This window comes from Cetorhinus maximus, chromosome 7, assembly GCF_964194155.1.
Source record: "Cetorhinus maximus chromosome 7, sCetMax3.hap1.1, whole genome shotgun sequence".
Classification (NCBI taxonomy): Eukaryota; Metazoa; Chordata; class Chondrichthyes; order Lamniformes; family Cetorhinidae; genus Cetorhinus; species Cetorhinus maximus.
Genome location: NC_135885.1, coordinates 64,151,724 through 64,175,333, shown reverse-complemented (window position 1 = coordinate 64,175,333; position 23,610 = coordinate 64,151,724). Strand labels below are relative to the sequence as shown.

Genomic DNA, 23,610 nt, shown 5'->3' with positions numbered 1-23,610 from the left:
GTGGGCAGAAAAGTGGCAAATGGAATTCTACCCAGAGAAATGTGAGGTGATGCATTTGGGGAGGTCAAACAAGGCATAGAATTGCACAATAAATGAGAGGATACTGAGAAGTGTAGAGGAAGTAATAGACCTTGCAGTGAATGTTGACAGATGCCTGAAGGTGGCAGGACAGGTTGATCATGTGGTGAAGGAGGCATATGTCCTTTCATTTATTAGACGAGGCATAGAATATAAGAGTAGGGAGGTTATGCTGGAACTATATAAAACTTTACTTAGGACACAACTTGAGTACTATGTGTAGTCTGGTAACCTCATTACAGAAAGGATGCAATTGCATTAGAGAGGGTACAGAGGAGATTTACAAGGATGTTGCCAGCACTGAAAAATTACAGCTATGAGGAAAGATTGGATAGGCTGGTGTTGTTCTCTTTGGTTCAGAGGAAGTTGAGGGGAGATTTGATTGAGATGCACAAAATTGTGAGGGGTCTGGATAGAGTGGATGGGAAGGGCCTATTTACTTTAGGAGAGAGATCAGTGACTAGGGAGCGTAGATTTAAAATGATTTAAAGAAAGAGGGGAGATGAAGATTTTTTTTCACCCGGAGGTCCTAGAGGTCTGGATCTCACTACCTGAAAGGGTAGAAGAGGCAGAAGCCCTCAATTCATTTAAAAGATGTGTGGATATGCACCTCAAGCGTCGTTACCTGCAGAGTTTATGGATCAAATGCTGGAAAGTGGGATTAGGCTAGGTGGCTCGTTTGTGGCCGGCACAGACGCGATGGGCCAAGTGGCCTCTTTCTGTGCCATAAACATTTCATGATTCTATGAACCTACAAATTGTAAATGGAGGAACTTGGCACTAAGTCAGTGCTTCTATTTCCCTAACTATTTTGACCTCTCTGCTGCCCTGTTTTAAATAGAAATAGTGCAGTAGGGACACACAAGTCACCTCAGTGATTCTGCCACAAGTAAAGTGGTGACAAAAACAGGTGACAATTAAACTGACTCCCCTATAACTGAGCTAATGAGGTGGTGTTCGACAGTCTGGTGATTCTGCAATGAAATTTTGGACAAGATGGAATATACAAAGGAAAACTAATGTTCATTTGGGGCATTGAATGAGCTAAACTGTTAAAGGCCCTATTTGAGAAATTAATGACCAGTGATATGTCATTTTATTTTATTTAATCTCAATAAAATTGCACAAATCAATTGCTTACTTCAAAATTATTTGAAACACGAACAACAATGTTAAAATATATCCCAGAAGCCATTTATATTTGCCCAGCAGTGTGGTTTCAGAAAACTGAAATGTTAATCATTCCACCATAATAGCCTCTGATATACCTTAAATTCAAAAAATATTTACATAGAATAGGAGTAATTTCTTATTACTAAATATTTTCATCATGACCAATATTTTCCTTGAAGGCAGCTGAAATGCAATTAAAAACTGGATGCATAAACCTCAATAAGAATTAGTTTGTTTTTAATGACCATGTTCCAACTTTTGACTATGCTTGTTTAAATATTAGCAACAATTGGTTGATTACATCTTACAGGATTGTCAGGAGAATATTCACACAGGATCATCACTTGTGTTTAACATTCGAGGAAAAGAAAATGCTGGATATTACACTTGTAAACTTACATTTGAACATTTTGGAGTACAGTATGATGTTACAAGGACATTATCGTTGACGCTGAAAGGTAGTATTTTTACTAAAATCTTGGTGATAGGGAGAGGAAACCTTGGTAAACTGGATGCCTCTGATACAGGAATACAGTATCATCCTGCGCCGGTTTGAAAGCATTGCTAGATTACTTGTGGAATATCTATCTACTATTAAATGGCAGGTCAACAAGCATTTTTGTCACAAGAACTACCACATACTTTTTTAGTGGGTATCTTCAAGAAGATACTCTGCAGAATAGCAAACTTTGATCCAGGTCTTAAGATCAAATCTAGCTTTGACTTTTTAAAAAATGCTATTGCAACAATATCCTAAAATATGTGTAGAGCTCAGAAATGAGGAGGTATATCTACCTATTTTCATATCCTTCTTGTTCTTGCAGTATAGTTTATCCTGCATCCCACTGGTGTTGACTGAATTGTGGGAATGACTGCAGGAATTGTAGCATAGATGAATAATCCAGAGCCTTGGATCAGTGATCTGGAGACAAAAAGTCAAATCCCACCACTGAAGCTGGAGAATTTAAATTCAGTTAATTAAATAAATCTGCAATAAAATAGAGCCTCAGTAATGGTGACCATGAATCTACCCTGGGCTGTTGTAAAAACCCATCCAGTTCACTTATGTCCTATAGGGAAGGGAGTTTGCTGTTCGTACATGGTCTGGCCTACATGTGGCTTCAGACCCACAACAATATGGTTGACTCTTAATTGTCACTGAAATGACCTAGCAAGCCACTCAGTTGTACCAAACCACTCCAGAAAAAGCAGAATCAGAATAAAAATGGACAGACCACCCAGCATTGATCTGGATCCCTTAACAGCACTGTGGGTGTACCTATATCACATGTTCTGTGGTGGTTCAAGAAGGCAGCTTACCACCACCTTCTCAAGGGCAATTAGCGAAGGACAATAAATGCTGGCCCAGCCAACAATGCCCACATCCTGTGAAAAATAAAAAATAATTTAAAAACTACTTTAAGCCAATGATGTTCTTTTAAAGTATAGTCACTGTCCCAGTGCAAGACACGTCATAAAAATATATGAAAGCTTTACATTTAAGTTAGATACCATAGGGCTTAGCAGGTTTACATAGAATGGCTTATTGGGAGTAATTTTGAAAATCTGAGCTTCAGGTATGGTGCTCAAGCCTAACAAAGCTCCACACCAGGCACAGAGCTTCACATGGCTGATTCTGGAAATGATGCATTTCACAGAATCAATATACCTAGAAATCAATGTTGGCTATATTGGCAATATGTTTGTATAACATTCCTGTCTTCCTTATATTTTTATAGAATATGTTTTTAATACATTAATTCCTCTACTAAATTATTTTTCCCAACTATTTACTTCACACCTCTTTCTCAAAACCCACCTCTTTGATCATGCTTTCGCTTATCACTCCTAATCCTTGTAGCACAGGTTTTTTTTCACCTCTGTAAAGCTCTTGGAGATATTTAGAAGTTCTGTATAAATACAGGTCATTGTGTAGTTACATTAAGTAATTAAATTGCAGAACTTACTTTCATTTACTTTTTTAAAAATTTCTTTTAAGAACTTCCTGTTGAACCAAAGTTAATTTACCCATATCAAGAACATATTGAAGTTGTTCTAGGTGAGTACAGTTTATATTGTATTCTATTTGTACATGATTTTTTTTTACCAGTGTGGATTATCAGAATGGTTTATAATGAATACAACCAGAAGAAGTGACATGCAGTGAGCTTGAAAAGAACACATCACAGGTTCTTGATTCCAGCATCAGAGCACAGGATTCTTGGCTTTAAAACATATAAATCACAATCAGTTTCAAAATGATTTCTGAACTGGACATAGATAAATTAAACTTGGTTTGATTCAAACATTTTTGACAAAGGTTTCTAGTGTGCTACACAAACATTACAATTTTCAGGCAGAAATGTACCATTGTCCTATCTCACAAAATACTTTGATGTATTCCATAGTCTAATAACCGTGATTTGCTGATATGAATCTGCCTATACCCTTTGTGAACTCCATCATACGTTTCTTAGTCCATCAATCTTGCTGGTAATCTGTAGCACATATTCACCCTTTTACTGATTTATCTTTCTTTATAACTTTCTTTTCTTGTCATAGAGGGTATTCGGAACAATTTCTTAGAGCAGTAAGTTCTAGAGCCAACCAGGGAGCAGCCTATTTTCTACCTGGTAATGTGCAATGGAACTGTATTAATTAATGACTTTATAGTAAAGGAGCCTCTAGCCAACAGTGAACATATAATAGAATTTCACATTTAGTTTGAGGGTGAGAGCTGTGAGTCTGAGGCTAGTATCTTAAACCTAAATAAAGGCAATTACAAAGGTATGAAGACTAAGGCCAGGATTTTATGGCCCCTCCCACCCAGGAGTATATTCCCATCCCGCCGAACTGAATGGAGCTTTAAATGCTCACCGCATCCGCCGGGGGGAGGCACAATATGGCAGCGTCAAAAAATCTTGGCCTAAGTTGGTTAAAGTGAATAGGAAAAATAGGTTAAAAGTTAGAACAGTAGAGGATCAGTAGCAGACATTTAAGGAGATTTTTCATAACTCTCAGCAAAGATATATTCCATTAAGAAAGAAAGACTCTGTGAGAAGGATGCACCATCCATGGCTAACTAAGAAAGTTAAGGGTAGTATCAAATTGAAAGAAAAACCGTACAATATGGTGAAGGTTAGTGGTAAGTCAGAAGATTGGACAGATTTTAGAAACTAGCAAAGAATGACGAAAGAATTAATAAGGAAGGAGACATTAAAGTATGAGAGAAAGCTAGCTAGAAATATATAAATACATAGGGCAGGATTTTCCGCTTGGCGCATGGGAGCGTGCCCGACACGCTCAAGCGTGAAATAGCGTGTGATGACATCGGCTGAGCATCCCGAATTCATCGCACAATCGCACGATATTTCAGTCAGCGGACACACGCGATAGTCAGCACCGACAATTAAGAGGCCTATTACGGCCATTAATCAATTAATTAAGCTGTACTTTTCTCTACCCGTCCAAAGTTATGGTTGGCGGGTGGGCAAATTGGCCAGGCGGCCTTTGGGTTTTTGAGGATACCTCTTCCATGGGCGGGATGAGGTTTCTGTAATTAAATTTTTAAAAAATGTTTGGGCAGAATTTTTCAAATCTACATGTCAAGGTGAGTGAGTCTGCTATGTGAACATTTTTTCTGGAATTTTTAAAACTTTATTCATTAGTTTAAAATTCTTCAGCTCCCTGAGGCAGCCTTCAGGGAGCTTTCATTGCGCACTCCCCCACGCCTGCTCTGACTTCAGTGCTCGCCCTCCTCCCACCCCCACCCGGCAATGCTGAGCCTTTCAGCGCGCCTTTTACGCTGGTTGGCCGTTGATTGGCCAGACAGCATGAAATCGCGGTTGGGGCCGATTGCGGGTGGTGGGCCATTTCCCAGCCACTCCCAGGCCCGCCCGCCCGACGACCTGAAAATCCTGCCCATAGTAAGGAAAAAAAGTGTCTAAAGTGAGCATTGGCCCCTCAGAAGGTGAGACTGGGGAAATAATAATGGGAAACAAGAAAATAGCAGAAGCATTGAACAGGTATTTTGTGTCTGTCTTCACTGTAGAAGTCACATAAACATCCCAGGAACAGTAGAAAATCAAGAGGTAAAAGGGAGGGATGAACTTAAAATAGTCACAATCACTAAGGAAAAGATACTGGGAAAACTATTAGAACTAAAGTCTGACAAGTCCAATGAACCTGATGGCCAAGGGCCTTAATAGAAGTGCAGAGATAGTTGATGTATTGATTGTGACCTTCCAAATTCCATAGATTCTTGAAAGGTCCTAGCAGATTGGAAAATCGCAAATGTGACATCTCTATTCAAGAGAGGAGGGATACAGAAAGCAGGGGTAGAATTATCCCCCTGTCGGGGGGGGAGGTTGTGCGAGGGCAGGCGCAGGTGGGCTTGGACCTGATCGGTGCCCCCGATCAGGCCCGCGCCCCCATTTTATGTGGGAGGGCCAATTAAGGCCCACCCAGTGTGATGTGCACGTGGAAGCGCTGTGTGCTCCTTGTGCAGGCGAGAGGGTTCCCTGAGTCGGGAGTGTGCTCTTTCGCGCATGCGTGAGAAAGAGTGCAGAAATCTCCCTGAGGCATAGAGGTGCCTCTGGGAGATTACTTTCACTTATGAAACATTGATTAAAGGTAAACAAAAATTTTAAGGACATGTCCCCTCATGTGAAACTGTCACATGAACTGGCACATGTCCATTAATTTTATTAAAAACTTTTAAAACACTTCAAAAACGTTCGTGAAACCTCATCCCGCCTGTGGATGAGGTTCCATGAAAAATGCAAAGACCGCCTGGGCTCTTCGCCTGCCCGCCAACCTTAAGGTTGGACGGGCAGCTCAGTTTATTAATTTAATTGATATTTAAATGGCCTTAATAGGCCTTTGACAGTTCGGCGGGCGCGCAGCCGAGTTGGCTGCACGCCCGCTGAACTGAAAATCTAAATGACGCGCGGTGACGTCGGGACGCCCGCCCAACATCACCGCGCATCATTTTATGCCTTGACGAGCGGGCCCCGCCCCCGCTTGCCAAGCCAAAGATTCTGCCCTAGGAAACTGTAAGCCAGTTATCCTAATGTCTGTCATAGGGAAAATGGTAGAATCCATTATTATGAGGTAATAGCAAGAAATTTAGAAAATCATAATACAACCATGCAGAGCCAATATGGTTTTTTTGAAAAGGAAATCATGATTCACGAATTTTTCAGAGTTCTTAGAGCAAGTAACAAATGAGGTGGATAAAGGGGAACCTGTAGATGTATGCGTAGATTTCCAAAAGGCATTCGACAAGTTGCCACATCACAGGTTACTACACAAAATTAGAGCTCATGGTGTAGGTGATAATATATTAGCTTGGATAGAGGATTGGTTAGCAAGGTTGGCAAGCTATACCTAATGGAGTGCCACAGGGATCAGTTCTGGTCAACTACTTATGATCTATGCTAATGATTTGGATGAAGGGACCGAATGTATGGTAGATAAATTTGCTGATGGCACAAAGATAGGTAGGAAAGTAACTTGTTAAGAGGACAAAAAAACCTGGGGCAGGATTTTCTTGCCCCGTCCTCTACCGGGATTGTCCAGTCCTGCCAAAAGTCAGTTCTGGCTGGGCTGCTGAATCTCCTGTGGCGGGTACCACCATGAGGGGGCTGGAAAACCCTGACCTTAACTTTTTTTGTGCTGACAGAGAAGCTCTCTGCCTTTGCAAAAATGGTGGTGGAGGCCCGGATCCAGAAGCTCCATCCTATTTTCATGGAAGGGGAATATTGGGGAGGTGGGGGAGGGATATTCTAATTTATGCATTGGAGATTCATGGAGGAAACTGCACAAGTTAAAGTCCATCTGTCTCAGTCAGGAGTAATTTTGGCTAGTGGGATGCCTGAAACATGAAAGTGTGCACTTTAGACCAGGTAGGAGAAGATCTAAAGCTGCCAGAGTTCTTTGGAGGGGAAGGGTACCTTTTGGGGCTGATAAGTGCTCTTTAGGGTTGTTAAAATTAGAGAAGAATGTGTGTAAAGGTGCATAAACTCATTGGAGCTGACAAGATAGGAGTCAAGAGAACTGCCCAAAGAACAGTTGAGGAAATTGTCAAGTTAGCTGTCAAGAGAAATGTAAAAAAAAACTTTCAGGATAGCTGTCAAGAGAACTGTCAAGTGGATTGTCAAGAGAACCGTCAAGAAAGCTGTCAAGATAGCTGTTGAGTGAACTCTTAAGATGGCTGTTAAGTGAACTGTCAAGATGCCTATCAAGGGAACTCTCAAATAGCTGTCAAGCTGTCAAAGGACTTAAATTCCTTGACCTTTAAATTTAAAAAAAGCAGTCTGCAGTGTTAAAAAAATCAGTGCTTGCGATTTCACTCTGTGTGTTGACATAAGCCTAAGAGTTATCATTAAAGGATTAGTGCTGCATGACTGCTTTTACAACATTTCATTATCACAAAGAGGTGCCTGTCAGTTCATAGTTTGATTGACAGCTCCAAGTGGTTATAAACTCTTTGAAGTGAGACAATGAAAACAAATGTTTTGTTGTTTAAAGGATTAAAGTATTTTAAATGTAGTGAATAGGTCTTTATCAATGAGTTTTTTTAAAACGGTGAATTCATCGATAGACACAACTTCATTTAATCTCAACATGGGACCTGAGGTCTGCCCATAGTGGATACTGGATGAGTTAGCATGATGGGTGTAAGGGCAAAGGGTGGTGGATGGAAGGGCATAAGTTGGCATAGAGGCTATAAAGTTCCATGGGGATGTGAGGAGGGACATAGGTTAGCATGGAAGGTATGAGGGGTCATGGAGGGTGGGTGGGGGACATGAGGTGTTACAGGCTGGCATGGATAGGGCATGGGAAGTGTGTGAAGGGTGAGGGGGTGTGCAGGGTGAGGGCTGGGTGACTGTTTTTTGTTTTATTGTTTATTTTCACAGCCTTAACAAAGTGCAAGTGCACTGAGGCTGGCCCTTCGCCCAGCCCGTCTCTGCACCCAGCAGCCTCCAAATCTTTCTGGGGTCGGCTGCCACGACTCCGCTATCACCATTTTCAAGTGCAAAGTCGGCTTCCCGACTGCCCCTGCCGAGTCCGCCTGCCAAGGGCAAAATTCTGCCCCTGGTTATGGTAGTTGCTTGTCCTTTTCACTCAGGTCCCAGATGCCTGTTGCCAACTCTCAGTCTCAGAAACTTGCAGGGCAAAATATTATTGAAATTAAATGGGCAAGAATAAGTTGTGAATCTTTGGAATTCTCCAACCCAGAGGGTTTTGGATCTTCAGTCACCAAGTATAATCAAGACTGAGACTAAATAAGTTTTGGACACTAAGGAAATCAAGGTATATAGTAATAGGGCGTGAAAGTGGAGTTGAATGTATCAGACATGATCTTATTGAATGACGACATAGACTCAAAGAGAATTATGACCTAATCTTATTCATTTTTCTTAAGTTCTTACATTTCTAATTCTAACTAACAATGAATCCCATTTGTAGGCCTACCAGAGCAATTTTTAGGCCTGTATAACTACAGTGGGTACTGTGCAGTAGAATAGATAAAAAGATAGATTGTCCTGTTACCTTATTCTGCATCCCCTCCAGTGCTAGACAGGAACAGAGTACTCCAAGGGCAGAATTTCTCGCTCAGCATATGGGTGTGTGCCTGACATGCTCAAGTGTGAAATAGCCTGTGATGACATTGGGCGAGTGGCCTGACATCATCATGCACTCGTGTACTATTTCGGTCAGCGGGCGAGCGGGCCCGAGAGTCAGCAGAGTGCCCGCCTACAAATAAAATGCCTATTAAGGCTATTAACATTGCAATTACCGGAGATTTTTTGTTGCCCGTCCAATGTTATGGTTGGTGGGCGTGCGAATCGGCCAGGCGACTTTTGCCTTTTTGAGCAGAATTTTTCGCTTGGCATGCGGGCGCACGCCCAACACACTCAAAATAACACGTGGTGACGTCAGGTGAGCGTCCCGACGTCATCGCGCACGATTTTTCGGGCAGCAGGTGCGCACGCATGAGAATCGTCTGTTGACAATTAAGAAGCCTATTAGAACCATAGAACCATAGAACACTTCAGCACAGAAAACAGGCCATTCGGCCCTTCTAGTCTGTTATTCCGCTAATCCCATTGACCTGCACCCAGTCCATAACCCTCCAGACCTCTCACATCCATGTATCCATCCAATTTATTCTTAAAACTTAAGAATGAGCCCGCATTTACCACGTCAGATGGCAGCTCGTTCCACACTCTCACCACTCTCTGAGTGAAGAAGTTCCCCCTAATGTTCCCCCTAAACCTTTCCCCTTTCACCCTAAAGCCATGTCCTCTCGTGTTTATCTCTCCTAATCTAAGTGGAAAGAGCCTACTCGCATTTACTCTGTCTATACCCCTCATAATTTTGTAAACTTCTATCAAATCTCCCCTCATCCTTCTACGCTCCAAGGAATAAAGTCCTAACCTGTTTAATCTTTCCCTGTAACTCAACTCCTTAAGACCCAGCAACATCCTAGCAAATCTTCTCTGCACTCTTTCAATCTTACTGATATCCTTCCTGTAGTTAGGCGACCAGAACTGCACACAATACTCCAAAGTTGGCCTCACCAATGTGTTATACAACCTCACCATAACATCCCAACTCCTATACGCTATACTTTGATTTATGAAGGCCAGTATGCCAAAAGCTTTCTTTACAACCCTGTCTACCTGTGACGCCACTTTCAGGGAATTATGTATCTGAACTCCCAGATCCCTTTGTTCCTCCGCACTCCTCAGTGCTCTACCATTTACTTTGTATGTCCTACCTTGGTTTGTCTTCCCAAAATGCAACACCTCACACTTTTCTGCATTAAATTCCATCTGCCATTTTCTGGCCCATTTTTCCAGTTGGTCCAGATCCCTCTGCAAGCTTTGAAAGCCTTTCTCGCTGTCCACAACGCCTCCAATCTTAGTGTCATCAGCAAACTTGCTGATCCAATTTACCACATTATCATCCAAATCATTGATATAGACAACAAACAACAATGGTCCCAGCACAGATCCCTGAGGCACACCACTAGTCACAGACCTCCAGTCTGAGAAGCAATCATCCATTACCACTCTCTGTCTTCTCCCACACAGCCAATTTTGAATCCAGTTTACAGCCTCTCCATGGATACCAAGTGTCTGAACCTTCTGAACTAACCTCCCATGTGGGACCTTGTCAAAGGCCTTACTAAAGTCCATGTAGACAACATCCACAGCCTTTCCTTCATCTACTTTCTTGGTAACTTCCTTGAAAAACTCTACAAGGTTCGTTAAACACGACCTACCACGCGCAAAGCCATGCTGACTATCCTTAATCAGCCCTTGGCTGTCCAAATAATTGTATATCCGATCTCTCAGAACACCTTCCAATAATTTACCTACTACTGAAGTCAGGCTCACTGGCCTGTAATTACCTGGTTTATTTTTGGAGCCTTTTTTAAACAATGGAACAACATGAGCTACCCTCCAATCCTCCGGCACCTCACCCGTGGCTAAGGACATTTTAAATATTTCTGCCAGGGTCCCTGCAATTTCTACACTAGTCTCCCTCAAGGTCCGAGGGAATATCATGTCAGGCCCGGGGGATTTATCTACTTTTATTCACTGTAAGGCAGCAAGCACCTCCACCTCTATAATCTCTATATGTTCCATGACACTACTGCTTGTTTCCCTTCCTTCCTTATACACTATGCCAGTTTCCTGAGTAAATACTGATGCAAAAAAACTGTTTAAGATCTCCCCGATCTCGTGAGGCTCCACACATAGACAACCACTCTGATCTTCAAGGGGACCAATTGTGTCCCTTACTATCCTTTTAAGCCCATTAACATTGCAATTACAGGGCATTTTTCGTTGCCAGTCCAACGTTACATTTGGCGCGTGGGCAAATCGGCCTGGCAGCCTTTGCCTTTTTGAGGAAACCTCATCCAAGGGTAGGATGAGGTTTTCGAGATTAATTAAGAAAAAGTTAAAAATGTTTGTACAGAATTTTCGCATCCATTTGCTTAGGTGACTCATTCTGATGCGTGTACATTTTGTTCGGCATTTCAAAATCTTTATTTTTGGCATTTAAATTCTTCAGCTCCCTGAGGCAGCTCTCTGTCTTCAGGAAGCTTTCTGTGAGCGCTCCCCCACGCCCGCGCTGACTTCAGCGCTCACCCTACCCCAGCCCCCACCCCAGCAGCGCTGAGCCTTTCAGCAAGCCTTCCATGCTGGCTGGACATTAATTGCATGAAATTGTGGTCAGGGGTCTGCTCCCTGGCCGCTCCCGGGCCTGCCAATCGCGGGCGTGTGCCAAACTCAAAATCCTGCCCTAAGCGTGCTGCAAGTATACACCTGCAGGTTCACTGGCATCTTCTATGTTCAGCCATTTACATGGCTTGAGGGCATTCCCGGGCAAGGCCAACTCATTGGCAAGACCCAGCGCTGTTAGAAAGGATAGGAGAATGTGGCTGAGCTGGATTTGGGCCCAGAATGAAATAGTAAGTACCTACATTTCATGAATACTTCTGAAAATGATTTCTGCCTGCCCAATCTCATTTTTAAATATCACTTCTATGCAACTTGTGTCATGTGAGAGGATGTCTGGATATTTTTTGTTCACAATATCAGAATAATGTTATAAATGGTTGAGCCAACAAGAGATTTTACTAAGAAATAGCACACCACTTTATAAAGGGGCAATACTCTTACATCATGTTAAAATTAATTACATTCTAACATGCAGCAAGTTGTTGAGAAAAAATATTAATCATTACGTACTTTTTAAAATGTTTTAAAATACTTAATTTATTTAGCAAAAGCTTAAAACAAAGACTGAAATCATAGATTGTTATATGCAATTACAACAAGAATAGATGAAGGCTTAGCACAATTTCTTTAAATGTTGCGTTAATTTGGCTCTGAATTTGTGTAATATTCCATGAATCCCTGACCAAACTTTTGCCAAGAGATTGGGGCAACCGTTACAGAAATTCAGGGGCAATGTGTTAATGAATGTTCTCTGTTTATGTGTTAATGGCTACGTGAGCTAATGCATAAGAAAATTTTAATAAAACTAAAATCCATTGGTCTAACGTTAAATCAAACAAAGAGATCACAAAGCTCATTCTTCCAGCTCCTCCTTCCATAGAAACTTCCAGTCCCTTGCCCTCACAGCATTTGCTTCCTTAACGACTGCAGACTTTTTCCCTCCATTTCGATCATTCACGGTGTTAATCACTCTGTGTGAAGAAGTACTTCTTTGCATCAGCTCTGGAAGTTGCCTTTATAAGCATGTACCCATGCCCTTTGTAATGTAGTCACAGTTTAACTTGAAATGTGTCTCAGGGTTAACCTTTTCCATTCCAATTGCTGTAGTATTTTATTTATCTAAATAAGGTCATTTCTCATACGTGTCATTCCAAGGCTAAAAACGATGGGCAGAATTTTCCTGTTGGCGATTTGGAGGCGGGTCCCACTTGCCGAGGGGAAAATGATGCGGGATGACGTTGGGAAGAACCCCCAACGTCATCCCGGTCTATTTAAATATTGAGGAAGGCGGGCGGACAGCGAAATCAGCTGTCCGCCCGCTGACCTGTTAATGGCCAATTAAGACATTGACAGGATCATTAAGATAATTAAAGACCCTGCCTGTCCAACCTTAAGACTTGCAGGCAGGCCAGGAGCCCCAGCGGGCTTCTGGTAATTCATGAAACCTCATCCACTGGCAGGATGAGGTTTCATGTCTGTTTTTAAAAACTTTAATAAAGTTTATGCCCTTTTTATTAACATTTCCCATCTCGTGTGACATTGTCACATGAAGGGGACATGTTAATAATTTTTATATTTTTCTATTTTTAATGTTTGAGACACTGTCAGTAGTCTCCCTGAGACAGCACTTAGTCTCAGGGAGCAGTGCGCTCTTTCGTGTGCATGTGTGAAAGAGCGCACTTTGATAGATGGGGAATCCCTCCACCCCCAGCACAGGAAGCGCATAGTGCTTCCTGTTGGCAGGCTGCTGGGCGGGCCTTAATTGGCCCGCCCACTCAAACTGGCGGCGGGCCCCGTTTCGGCGGCAGAGTCCGGCTGCCGCCTGCTGCCAAACCAGAGGGGCCCCACCCGCCCATTGAGGTAAAAATTCTGGCCTATGTCTTTTTCTAATTTTCCTTCACAATCCAGCCCATAAACCAAGGAATCAACCTCAATACCTTCCCCTCACTTCCATTTTTCCCTTTCATTGTTGGTGGATTGGGTAGACAAGTGGCAGATGAAGTTCAATGCAGAGAAGTGTGAGGTGATTCATTTGGAAGGAAGAATATGGACAGACAGTATAAAATAAAGGGAGAAAGTCTAAAGGAAGTGCAGGAACAGGGGGACTTCAGTGTATATGTGCACAGGTCATTGAAGATGGCAGGGCATGTTGAGAGAGTAGTTAATAAAGCATATAGTATCATAGGCTTTATTAATAGGGGCGATGAGTACAAGACTTAAGAGGTCATGTTGAGCTTGTATAAGACACTAGTTAGGGCTCATCTGGAGTACTGTGTCCAGCCCTGGGTGCAATACTTGAGGAAGGATGTGAAGGCATTGGAGAGAGCACAGAGGAGATTCCCAAGAATGATTCCAGGGATAAAGAACTGGAGCTTTAGGATAGATTGAAAAGCTTGGGCCTGCTTTCCTTGGAGAAAAGAAGGCTGAGAGGAGACTTGATAGAGGTATTCAAGATCTTGAGGGGTTTGGACAGGGTCAATAGTGAGAAACTGTTCCCACTCGAAAGCATCAAGAACTGGAGGGTACAGATTAAAACTAATTGGTAAAAGGAGTAAATGTGATGTGAGGAAAAGTTTTTTCACCCAGAGGGTGGTTGGAGTCTGGAACAAACTTCCCGAGAGGGTGGTGGAGGAAGGTTCAATTGAGGTATTCAAAAGGGAATTGGAGTGCTCTCTAAAAAGAGAGAATGTGCAAGGCTACAGGAATAAGGCAGGGGAGTGGGACTTGGTAGAATACTCTTTCAGAGAGCCAGTGCAGACTTGATGGGCCAAATGGCCTCCTTCTGCACAGTAAAGATTCTGAGACTCTGCAATTTTGGTAACCAGAACAGAAAGTAGTGGTATTGCCTAACCACAGCATTACACAGCATCAGCAATGATTGCTTTAGACTTAATCTCTATTGACTTGGCAACATCAGTGTGCAATCGATTTGATTTGCTAGTTACTGTTCCGTTGGCCAGTGGAGAGTCTCCAATCATTCTCCGATCTCTTTCAACCTCTCTTCTAACTAGCTGGATACCATTTATCAAGATCGATACGTGTATTTTTATTCCCAGTTGTGCTTATCCACACACACTGAACATCATTTGCCATAGTTCTGACCAGTTATAAATATTGTCTAGTTCCTCTTGTGTTGCTTACACAGCTTCAGCAGTCTCGGCTTTCCTTCCTTCCATCAAAGTCTTCACTACATTTTTATTATCAGCTTGCATTGACCCTCTGTAAGTTATCTGTAATTTATGTCGATTTGAAACAGAAAGGACTCCAGCACAGCATTTAGTACAGCTCCTCAGGCCAATATCACTTCCCTATTGAATACTTTATTTACGGAATTATTTTATGGTAATTGCTAAGTAACCTGAAATCAATGTAAAATGCAGCAACCCAAGTATAAGAAAACTATTGTGATCTCTTCAAGTAACTTATTTGAATGCAAGATCTACAGGAGTTGTGCTACTGCTAGTAATATCTACTGTTATCTGATTATTTAAATATTTAGGCGAAAATAGAACAGTTAATTGCACAGCTGTTCGTGGCATTGAAAAGGAGCTGATGTCGCTAAATTGGTATCTTGGTAATTCCTCTGTGACTAGATGTAACCAAACTCAGTCTGTGTGTAAAGATTTTATGAGGTAGGTGATAAATGCTTTTTGTTGCCTTTATGACAACATTCATTACTATATACTCCAAAATAACTCACTGTCTATGAAGCATTTTGAGATGGTCCTGAGATATAAGGTGCTATAGATTTTCCTTACACAATTTGTGATGTTAATTTGCACATTTGCAGTGAAACTGTTCTGTCTGAAATAGAGGATAACCAAAGAACCAATAGAAGTGAGAGATTTACGGTGCCGCAAGGATCAGTGCTCGGGCCTCGGCTATGTACAATCTATTTTAAGGAACCAAGAGTAATGTATCCAAGTTTGCTGATGATAAAGCAAAGTGGGAATGTAAGCTTTGAGGAGGACACAAAGAGGCTACAAAGAGATAGAGACAGGTTAAATAAATGGGCAACAAGGTGGAAGATAGTGTATAATGTGGGCAAGTGTGAGATTATTCATTTTGCTAGTTAGAATAGAAAAGTAGTATATTGCTTAAAAGTTGTGAAACGTTTAAATGTTGATGTTCAGAGGGACTTGGGTTTACTTGTACATGAAACACAGACAGTTAGCATGCAGGTACATCAAGCAATAAGGAAGGCAAATAACATGTTGCGATTTTTGCAAAGCGATTGGAGTATCAGAATAAGGAAGCATCGCTACAATTTTACAGGGCTTTGGTGAAACCACACCGGGAATACTCTGCACAGTTTTAGTCTCCATATCTAAGGAAGGATATACTTGCCTTCGAGGTGATACAGAAAGGCTCAGTAGATTGGTTCCTGGGATAAGAGGGTTGTCCTATGATGAGAGGCTGACTAAAGTGGGTTTATACTTCCTGGAATTTAGAATGAGAGGTGATTTCATTGAAACATACAAGGTTCAGAAGGAAGGGTCTTGACAGGGTAGACACTGAGAAGTTATTTCCCCTGGCTGTAGAATCTAGAACACAGGAGCACAGTCTCAGGATAAGGGGTTGATCATTTAGGACTGAGATGAGGAGAAATTTATTCACTCGAAGGGTTGTGAATCTATGGAATGGTCTATGCCAGAGGGTTGTGAATGCTCCATCATTGAATATATTTAAGGCTGAGATAGACAGATGTTTGGTCTCCCAAGGAACCAAGGGACATGGGAATGGGCAGGAACATGGAGTCAAGGCCGAAGATCAGCATCGATCATTTCAAGAGAGAATCTACCAATCTCTTGACATTCAATGGCATTACCATCACTTAACCTCCAACTATCAATGTCCTGGGGTTTACCATTGACCATAAACTTAACTGGAACATTCATATAAATCCTGTGGCTACAAGAGCAGGTCAGAGGCTGGGAATTCTGTAGTGAGTAACTCACTTCCTGACTCCCCAAGGTCTGCCAATTAGATGCAGTTCAGAGAAGGTTCACTTGAATGATACCTGGGATAGGTAGATTATTTTATGAGGATAGGTTGGATAGGTTGGGCCTATATCCATTAGAATTTAGAAGAATGAGACCTGATCTTATTGAAACATTTAAGATCCTGAGGGGACTTGACAGGGTGGATGCTGAAAGGATGTTTCCCCTTGTGGGAGACTAGAACTAAGGGATACAGTTTAAAAATTTAGGGGGTCTCCAATTTAAAACGGAGATGAGGAGAATTTTTTTTCTCAGAGGGCCATGAGTCTTTGGAACTCTGTTCCCCAGAAAGCAATGGAGGCAAGGTAATTGAATATTTTTAAGGTAGAGGTAGATAGATTCTTGACTAACAAGGGAGTCAAAGGTTATCGGGCATAGGTGGGAATGTGGAGTTGAGGGCACAATTAGATTAGCCATGATCTTATTGAGTGGCAGAGCAGGCTCAAGGAGCATAATGGCTTACTTCTGCTCCTAATTCATATGTTTGTATTATGTTGTCCACCATCTACAAGGCTCAAGTTAGGACTGTGATGGAATACGCTTCACTTTCCTGGATGAGTGCAGCTCCAACAACACTCAAGAAATTCGACACCATCCAGGATAAAGCAGCCTGCTTGATTGGTACCCAATCCACCATCTTAAATATTCACTCCCTCTACCACTAATGCACCGTGGAAGCAGTGTGTACCAAAAACAAAATGCACTGCAGTAACTCACCGAGATTTCTTCGACAGCACCTTCTAAACCTGTGATCTCTACCACCTAGAAGCACAAGGGCAGCAGGTGCATGAGAACACCACCAGCTGCAAGTCCCCCCCAAGCCACATACCATCCTGTCTTGGAACTATATCACCATTCCTTCACTGTTGCTAGATCAAAATCCTGGAACTGCTTTCCTAACTGCACTGTGGGTGGACCTACACCACATGGACTGCAGCGGTTCAAGAAAGTGGCTCCCCACCACTTTTTCAAGGGTAATTATGGACAGGCAACAAATGTTGGCCTAGCCAGTGGTGCCCATATCCCATGAAAGAATTTTTAAAAATTGAATGGTGGAACAGGTTCATGGTGCCAGGCCTGCTCCAGTTCCTATTTCTTATGTTCTTGTGTAATGTGCTTGTGTTGAATAGAACTAATGGAAATAATTGAAGAATAGCTTTTTAACTTTGGATATTTGTTTCTACAAATTTCATTGCTTGGGTTCAGAACGCTTAAATCTGTGGACTGATTTACATTCCCTCTCCCATTCCTGGGCAAAAATCAAGTGAAGTACACCCAAAAGTATTTCAGATGACCTGATCTTACATCTATTGCAGAGGTCAGGTTATTACCCTGGGCAGTACATTCCCTGATGTAAGCCTTGAGAAGGAGGGAGAAAGCTCAGGTCCTCCAATGTGAGCAGAGCTGCATGGATGCCAAAGACTCACTGCTGTGAAACCATTGTTGGTGCCTCTGCCAAGCAGAGATGCAGGAACATGAGATGGGAGATGTCTTGATGTCAGTCCTACCTCATTTCCATATTGTTACCAAAGTAGTATCTGGAACCCATGGGAGTTGGAAGAAAAATCCCGTTCCATTCCGCTTCACAGGAAAGTTTTTAAAATTACAAATGAACAAATATTTACCTTCCTTTGGTGATTGCAGGGGCTCCTGAAGAATTGCACTTGGGCCAGACCTGACATCTGCTCCATTCATCATACAATAATTTTACAGAGGGGTACTTCAACAGGTGCTTGCCCCTAATTAACATATAGCACACAAACATTGACATTTCTCCTTTCTCCACAGATGTTTCCTGGTGTGCTGAGTGGTTCCAGCATTTTTTGTTAATTTGTTCCTCGAATTAGGTCTTTATCACCCTATAGCATTGAAACGATTCTATCTAAAGTCACAAGTGACATTCTCTGTGGCTGCGACCACGGTGCATTTTTCCTCCTTGTCCTATCTGAAGCCTTTGATGCATGTAATGTGTAGATTTCAGGGAGTTCGGAAGGAAATTAAAAAGCAGGACCTCAAGAGCAGTAAGTTCAGAATTACTCCTAGTGCCATGTGCTAGTGAGCGTAGGAATAGGAGGGTTGATCGATTAAATAGGTGGCTGGGGAACTGGTGTAGGCGGGGGGCATCAGATTTTTGAGGCATTGGGACCAGCTCTGGAGCAGGTGGGGACCTGTACAAGCTGGATGGATTACATCTTAACAGGACTGGGACTGATATACTTGCAGGGAGATTTGCTAATGCTGTTGGGGTGGGTTTAAACTAGCTCATCAGGGGGGTGGGAACCTGAGGGGTGGCCCAAATTGGAAGGAAGTAAAGTTGGTAACAGGAAGTAGTAGTGAGACTAGAAGGCAGGAGAAACAAAACAGAGCAATGAGTCTGCTTCGAATGTGGAATGATGTCAAAAAGACAAAGTTAAGGGCACTCTACCTGAATGCGCGCAGCATTCACAATAAAGTAGATGATCTAAAGGCACAAATAGAGGTAAATGGGTATGACATAATTGCCATTACGGAAACATGGCTGCATGGTGACCAAGACTGAGAACTGAATATTCAAGGATATTCGATATTTAGAGAGGACAGACAAGAAGCAAAAGGAGGTGGAGTTCCGCTAATAATAAGGGATGGGATCTATGCATTAGTAAGGGAGGATCTCAGATCGGAAGAACAATGTGTAGAATCTGTTTGGAGCTAAAAAACAGCAAAGGGCAGCAGATATTGGTTGGAGTTGTTTATAGGCCACCAAATAGTAATGGTAATGGTAATGTAGGGCATGGTATTAATCAGGAGATGAGAGAAGCATGTAGTGTGGACAATACAGTAATCATGGGTGACTTCAATCTGCATATAGGCTGGGTAAACCAAGTGAGCACTAATGCTGTGGAAGACGAGTTTCTGGAGTGTGTTAGGGATGGTTTTCTAGAGCAGTATGTTGAGGAGCTGACCAGAGGACAGGCTATTTTAGATCCAGTATTGTGTAATGAAAAGGACCTAATTAATAATCTTGTTGTAAAAGAACCTTTAGGGATGAGGGACCATAATATGATAGAATTTTACATTATGTTTGAAAGTAAGGTAGTTCACTCTGAAGCAAGGGTGTTAAAGTTGAATAAAGGAAATTATGAAGGCATGAGGGACAAATTGGCTGAGGTGGATTGGGGAAAATACATTAAAAGGTATGACAGTACATAGGCAATGGATAGTCTTCAAAGAGCTATTACATAGCTTACAGCACCTACATATTCCTTCAAGGTGCAAAAATCCAAAAAAAGTCAGTCAACCGTGGCTGACAAAGGAAGTTAAAGATTGTATAAGATTAAAAGAAAAGGCTTATAAAGTTGCCACAACTAGTAGTAAACCTGAGGATTGTGAGGTTTTTAGAATACAGCAAAGACCAAGAAACTGATAAAGAAAGAGAGAATAGAGTATGAATGCAGCCTAGCAAAAAATAAAAAAATGGACGGTAAAAGCTTCTATAGGTATATAAAAAGGAAGCGTTTGGCTAAGGCATATATGGGTCCATTACAGGCAGAGTCAGGAGAATTCATAATGGGGAATAGTGAAATGGCAGAGAAGCTAAATGATTGCTTTGTGTCTGTTTTCACTGAAGAAGATACAGGAAATCTCCCAGATTTAGAGATCCAAGGGACTAGCGAGAATGAGGAGTTGAAGGAAATTAGTATAAGTAAGAAGGCTGTATTGGAGAAATTAATGGGACTGAAAGTTGATAAGTCCCCGGGACCTGATATTCTGCATCCCAGAGTGTAGAAAGAGGTTACTATATAGTGGATGCATTGGTGATCATTTTCCAAAATTCTATCGATTCTGGAATTGTTCCTGAAGATTGGAAGGTAACAAATGTCACCCCACTATTTAAGAAGGGATGGAGAGAGAAGACAGGGAACTGCAGACCTGTTAGCCCTACATCAGTAGTAGGGAAAATGCTAGAATATATTATAAAGGATGTGATAAATGGATAATCGTGATCTGATTGGACATAGCATGGATTTGCGAATGGGAAATCAGGTTTGATGAACTTGTTGGAATTTTTTGAGGATGTTGCTAACAAAATTGATAAAGGAGAATCGATGGACGTAGCATGCTTGGATCTTCAGAAGGTTTTTGATAATGTCCCCCACAGGAGGTTGATTAGCAAAATAAAAACACATGGGATAGGAGGCAATATACTGACATGGATTAAGGATTGACTAACAGGCAGAAAACAGAGTAGGAATAAGTGAGTTATTCTTGAGTTGACAGGCTGTGACTAGTGGGGTACTGCAAAGATCAGTACTTGGGCCCCAGCTGTTCACAATGTATATAACTGATTTGGATTTGGGGACCAAATGTAATATTTCCAAGTTCACGGATAAAGCTAGGAGGGAATATGTGTTGTGAGGAAGATGTAGAGCGGCTGCAGGAGGATTTGGACACACTTAGTGAGTGGGCAAGAACATGGCAGATGGAATATAATGTGAGGTTATCCACTTTGGTAGAAGGAACAGCTGTGCAGGGTATTTCTTAAATGGTAAGAGATTAGAAAGTATAGATTTACAAAGAAACCTGGGTGTCCTTGTCCATATGACATTGAGAGCTAACATGCAGATGCAGCAAGCTACTAGGAAACCTAATGGAATGTTAGCCTTTATCACAAGAGGATTGAGTACAGGAGTAGTGAAATCTTGCTTCAATTGTATAGAAGCTTGGTTAGACTGCACCTGGATTATTGTGTGCAGTTTTGGTCCCCTTACCTCAAAAAGGATATTATTGCCATAGAGGGAGTGCAATGAAGGTTCACCAGGCTTGTTCCGGGGTTGGAGGGCCTGTCTTATGAAGAGAGATTGGGCAAACTGGGCCTGTATTCTCTAGAGTTTTGAAGAATGAGAGATGATCTCATTGAAACCTACAAAATACTTAAAGGAATAGACAGGGTGGATGCAGGTAAGATGTTTCCCCTGGTTGGGGAGTCTAGAATCAGGGAACACAATTTCAAAAGGAGGGGGAAGCCACTTAGGACCGAGATGAGGAGAAATTTCTTTACTCAGGGGTTGTGAATCTTTGGAATTCTTTATCCCAGAGGGCCGTGGAAGCTCAGTCATTGAGTATGTTTAAGGTAGAGATTGATGGATTTCTGATGAACAATAATGTAAAGGGTTATGGGGATAATGTGGGTAAAAGGCATTGAAGTGTTCGATCGACCATGATAGTATTGAATGGCGGAGCAGGCTTGATGGGCTGAATGGCCTTCTCCTGTTCCGATGTCCTATGTTCCTAATCACAGCAACTTCCTGCAAAACCTCTCCTCCATTGTCCAGCTCGATGGAATCATGCCGTCTTGGTTGCGATGTTTCCTATCCCATCATAGCCACAGCATCTTGACCAATGTCTTTACTTTCCACTCTAATCCACCTTTGGAGCTTTTTCCTGCTTTATATGCTCCCCTTTGGAGACATCACCAACTCTTGCCTTTATAATTCAACCTTGGATGATTTTCTATGGTTAGGGAGCTAAATAAAAACAAGTTTAAAAAAAAATTGATTTAATTTTTATGTTGTTTTTATAGCTCTACAAAGGGAATTTCAAAGCAAATTATTTTTATATTTTATTGATAATATTTTGTAAAAAGTATAATTCATTGTACATTTCAGAGAGGAAACTAAAGACAACAGAATATATATTAAACGTCCGTTGGTATTTACTCAAATTAAAGAAGAGCATCTGAATCAAGCCTTTAACTGTGTTTTACAAATTTCCAATCACAAGATTTCTGGATATATCATTCTCCAGAAAAAAGGTACTATCCTGTACATTGTTCTCTGCTAACATGGGCAGGAAATGGGTGGGACGTGGCTGGCAGTCTCTGGGAAACTGGGTGGCCCTTGTCCGCATGACACTCCTGATCCTCCTGGCCCTGCAAAAGAAAAATTACTGAAGGACCATTTCAGCTTCTGATCTCCTTCACATTGACCTTTGCCAACTTTCTTACTCAAGCCAAAGTTAAAATTGCGGTCAGAACCCAAATGGTATCATAGGATCCTTAATTAGCTTATTGGATTTGGATGGGTGGCTTTTAAGTTTTGGTATTCATGGAATACCAGACTGCAGATTCAAAAGCAAGTCAAAATTTCTGGAATATCATGATAAAAACAGAATTTAACTCATTTGATCATTGTTAACTAATGGACTTAACCATAACCTGTAAAATGTTTGTTGAAACATTCCAGTCAAGCATGTTTGCTTTGTTGCTGTGAAGCAAAACAATCTCTTGGAATACTCATACACATTTTTGTGGCTTAATAATCCTTTAAAATGTAAGTGTCGTGCATCAGACCAAAAAGAAATGTTCTTAAATGTAATCTTTAACTGAATGTGTTTATGCCACCTTTCTCAGACACCATTAAGGATGTATTTATTATATGAGCTATGTGAGCTATGGCAGCATAAATGATCATAGTGTTTTTTTCTCTCTCATAGGCAAGAGTGATGTTCATGGAGTTGTTAGATTACTAATTTCCATTATTGTTGTGCTCATCATAATGGCAATTGTATGTGTACGTTTCAATGTAGAAATTGCCCTTTGCTTCAGGAATCTCACTGGTAAAGATGAAACTCTTGAAGGTAAGAATATGAAAAAGCTCCTTAAAAAAAAACTTTTACTTCTGCATGTTGCAACAGTGATCATACTTTATTCAAGGCATTTCAAAGCCATTTTGGGATAGCCTGAGGATTGAAAGGTACTAAATAAATGCAGTTCATTCTTCTTACTTTCCGGTGGGCATGCCATCACCTGCAAGTTCCCCTCCAAATCACACACAAGCCTCAACTGGGCATACATCACCATCCTGCCAAAATCCTGTAATACTCAATCGAATACCACTCTGGGAGCACCACAAGAACTGCAGTGGTTAAAGCAAAAACAAAACATCAGCACATTCGAAGAGCAAAAAGGGATGGACAATAAAGGCAGCTTGCTTGCACTTCTGGCATTTAATAAGAAAAAACTTCAATGTTTTAGATGTCGTTGTATCTGTAAATTGGCCCATCCACTGTGTTCTGCTGTAGGATAGATACTAACTCAACTCTTACAGATGAAATTTATG

At 41.6% G+C, this 23,610-nt stretch overlaps 1 protein-coding gene across 2 annotated transcripts in view; it reads left to right on the top strand.

The window, feature by feature from the left end:
- The window catches only part of LOC144682837 (interleukin-18 receptor 1-like), a 68,417-nt gene that overhangs the window by 22,285 nt on the left and 22,522 nt on the right, over positions 1-23,610 (top strand). For both annotated transcript variants that reach the window (XM_078545622.1, XM_078545621.1), the window contains 5 exons: positions 1,562-1,709; positions 3,251-3,310; positions 15,013-15,145; positions 22,159-22,304; positions 22,985-23,128. In XM_078545622.1, coding sequence (XP_078401748.1) covers positions 1,562-1,709; positions 3,251-3,310; positions 15,013-15,145; positions 22,159-22,304; positions 22,985-23,128 — 631 coding nt within the window. The remainder of the gene's footprint in view (positions 1-1,561; positions 1,710-3,250; positions 3,311-15,012; positions 15,146-22,158; positions 22,305-22,984; positions 23,129-23,610) is intronic.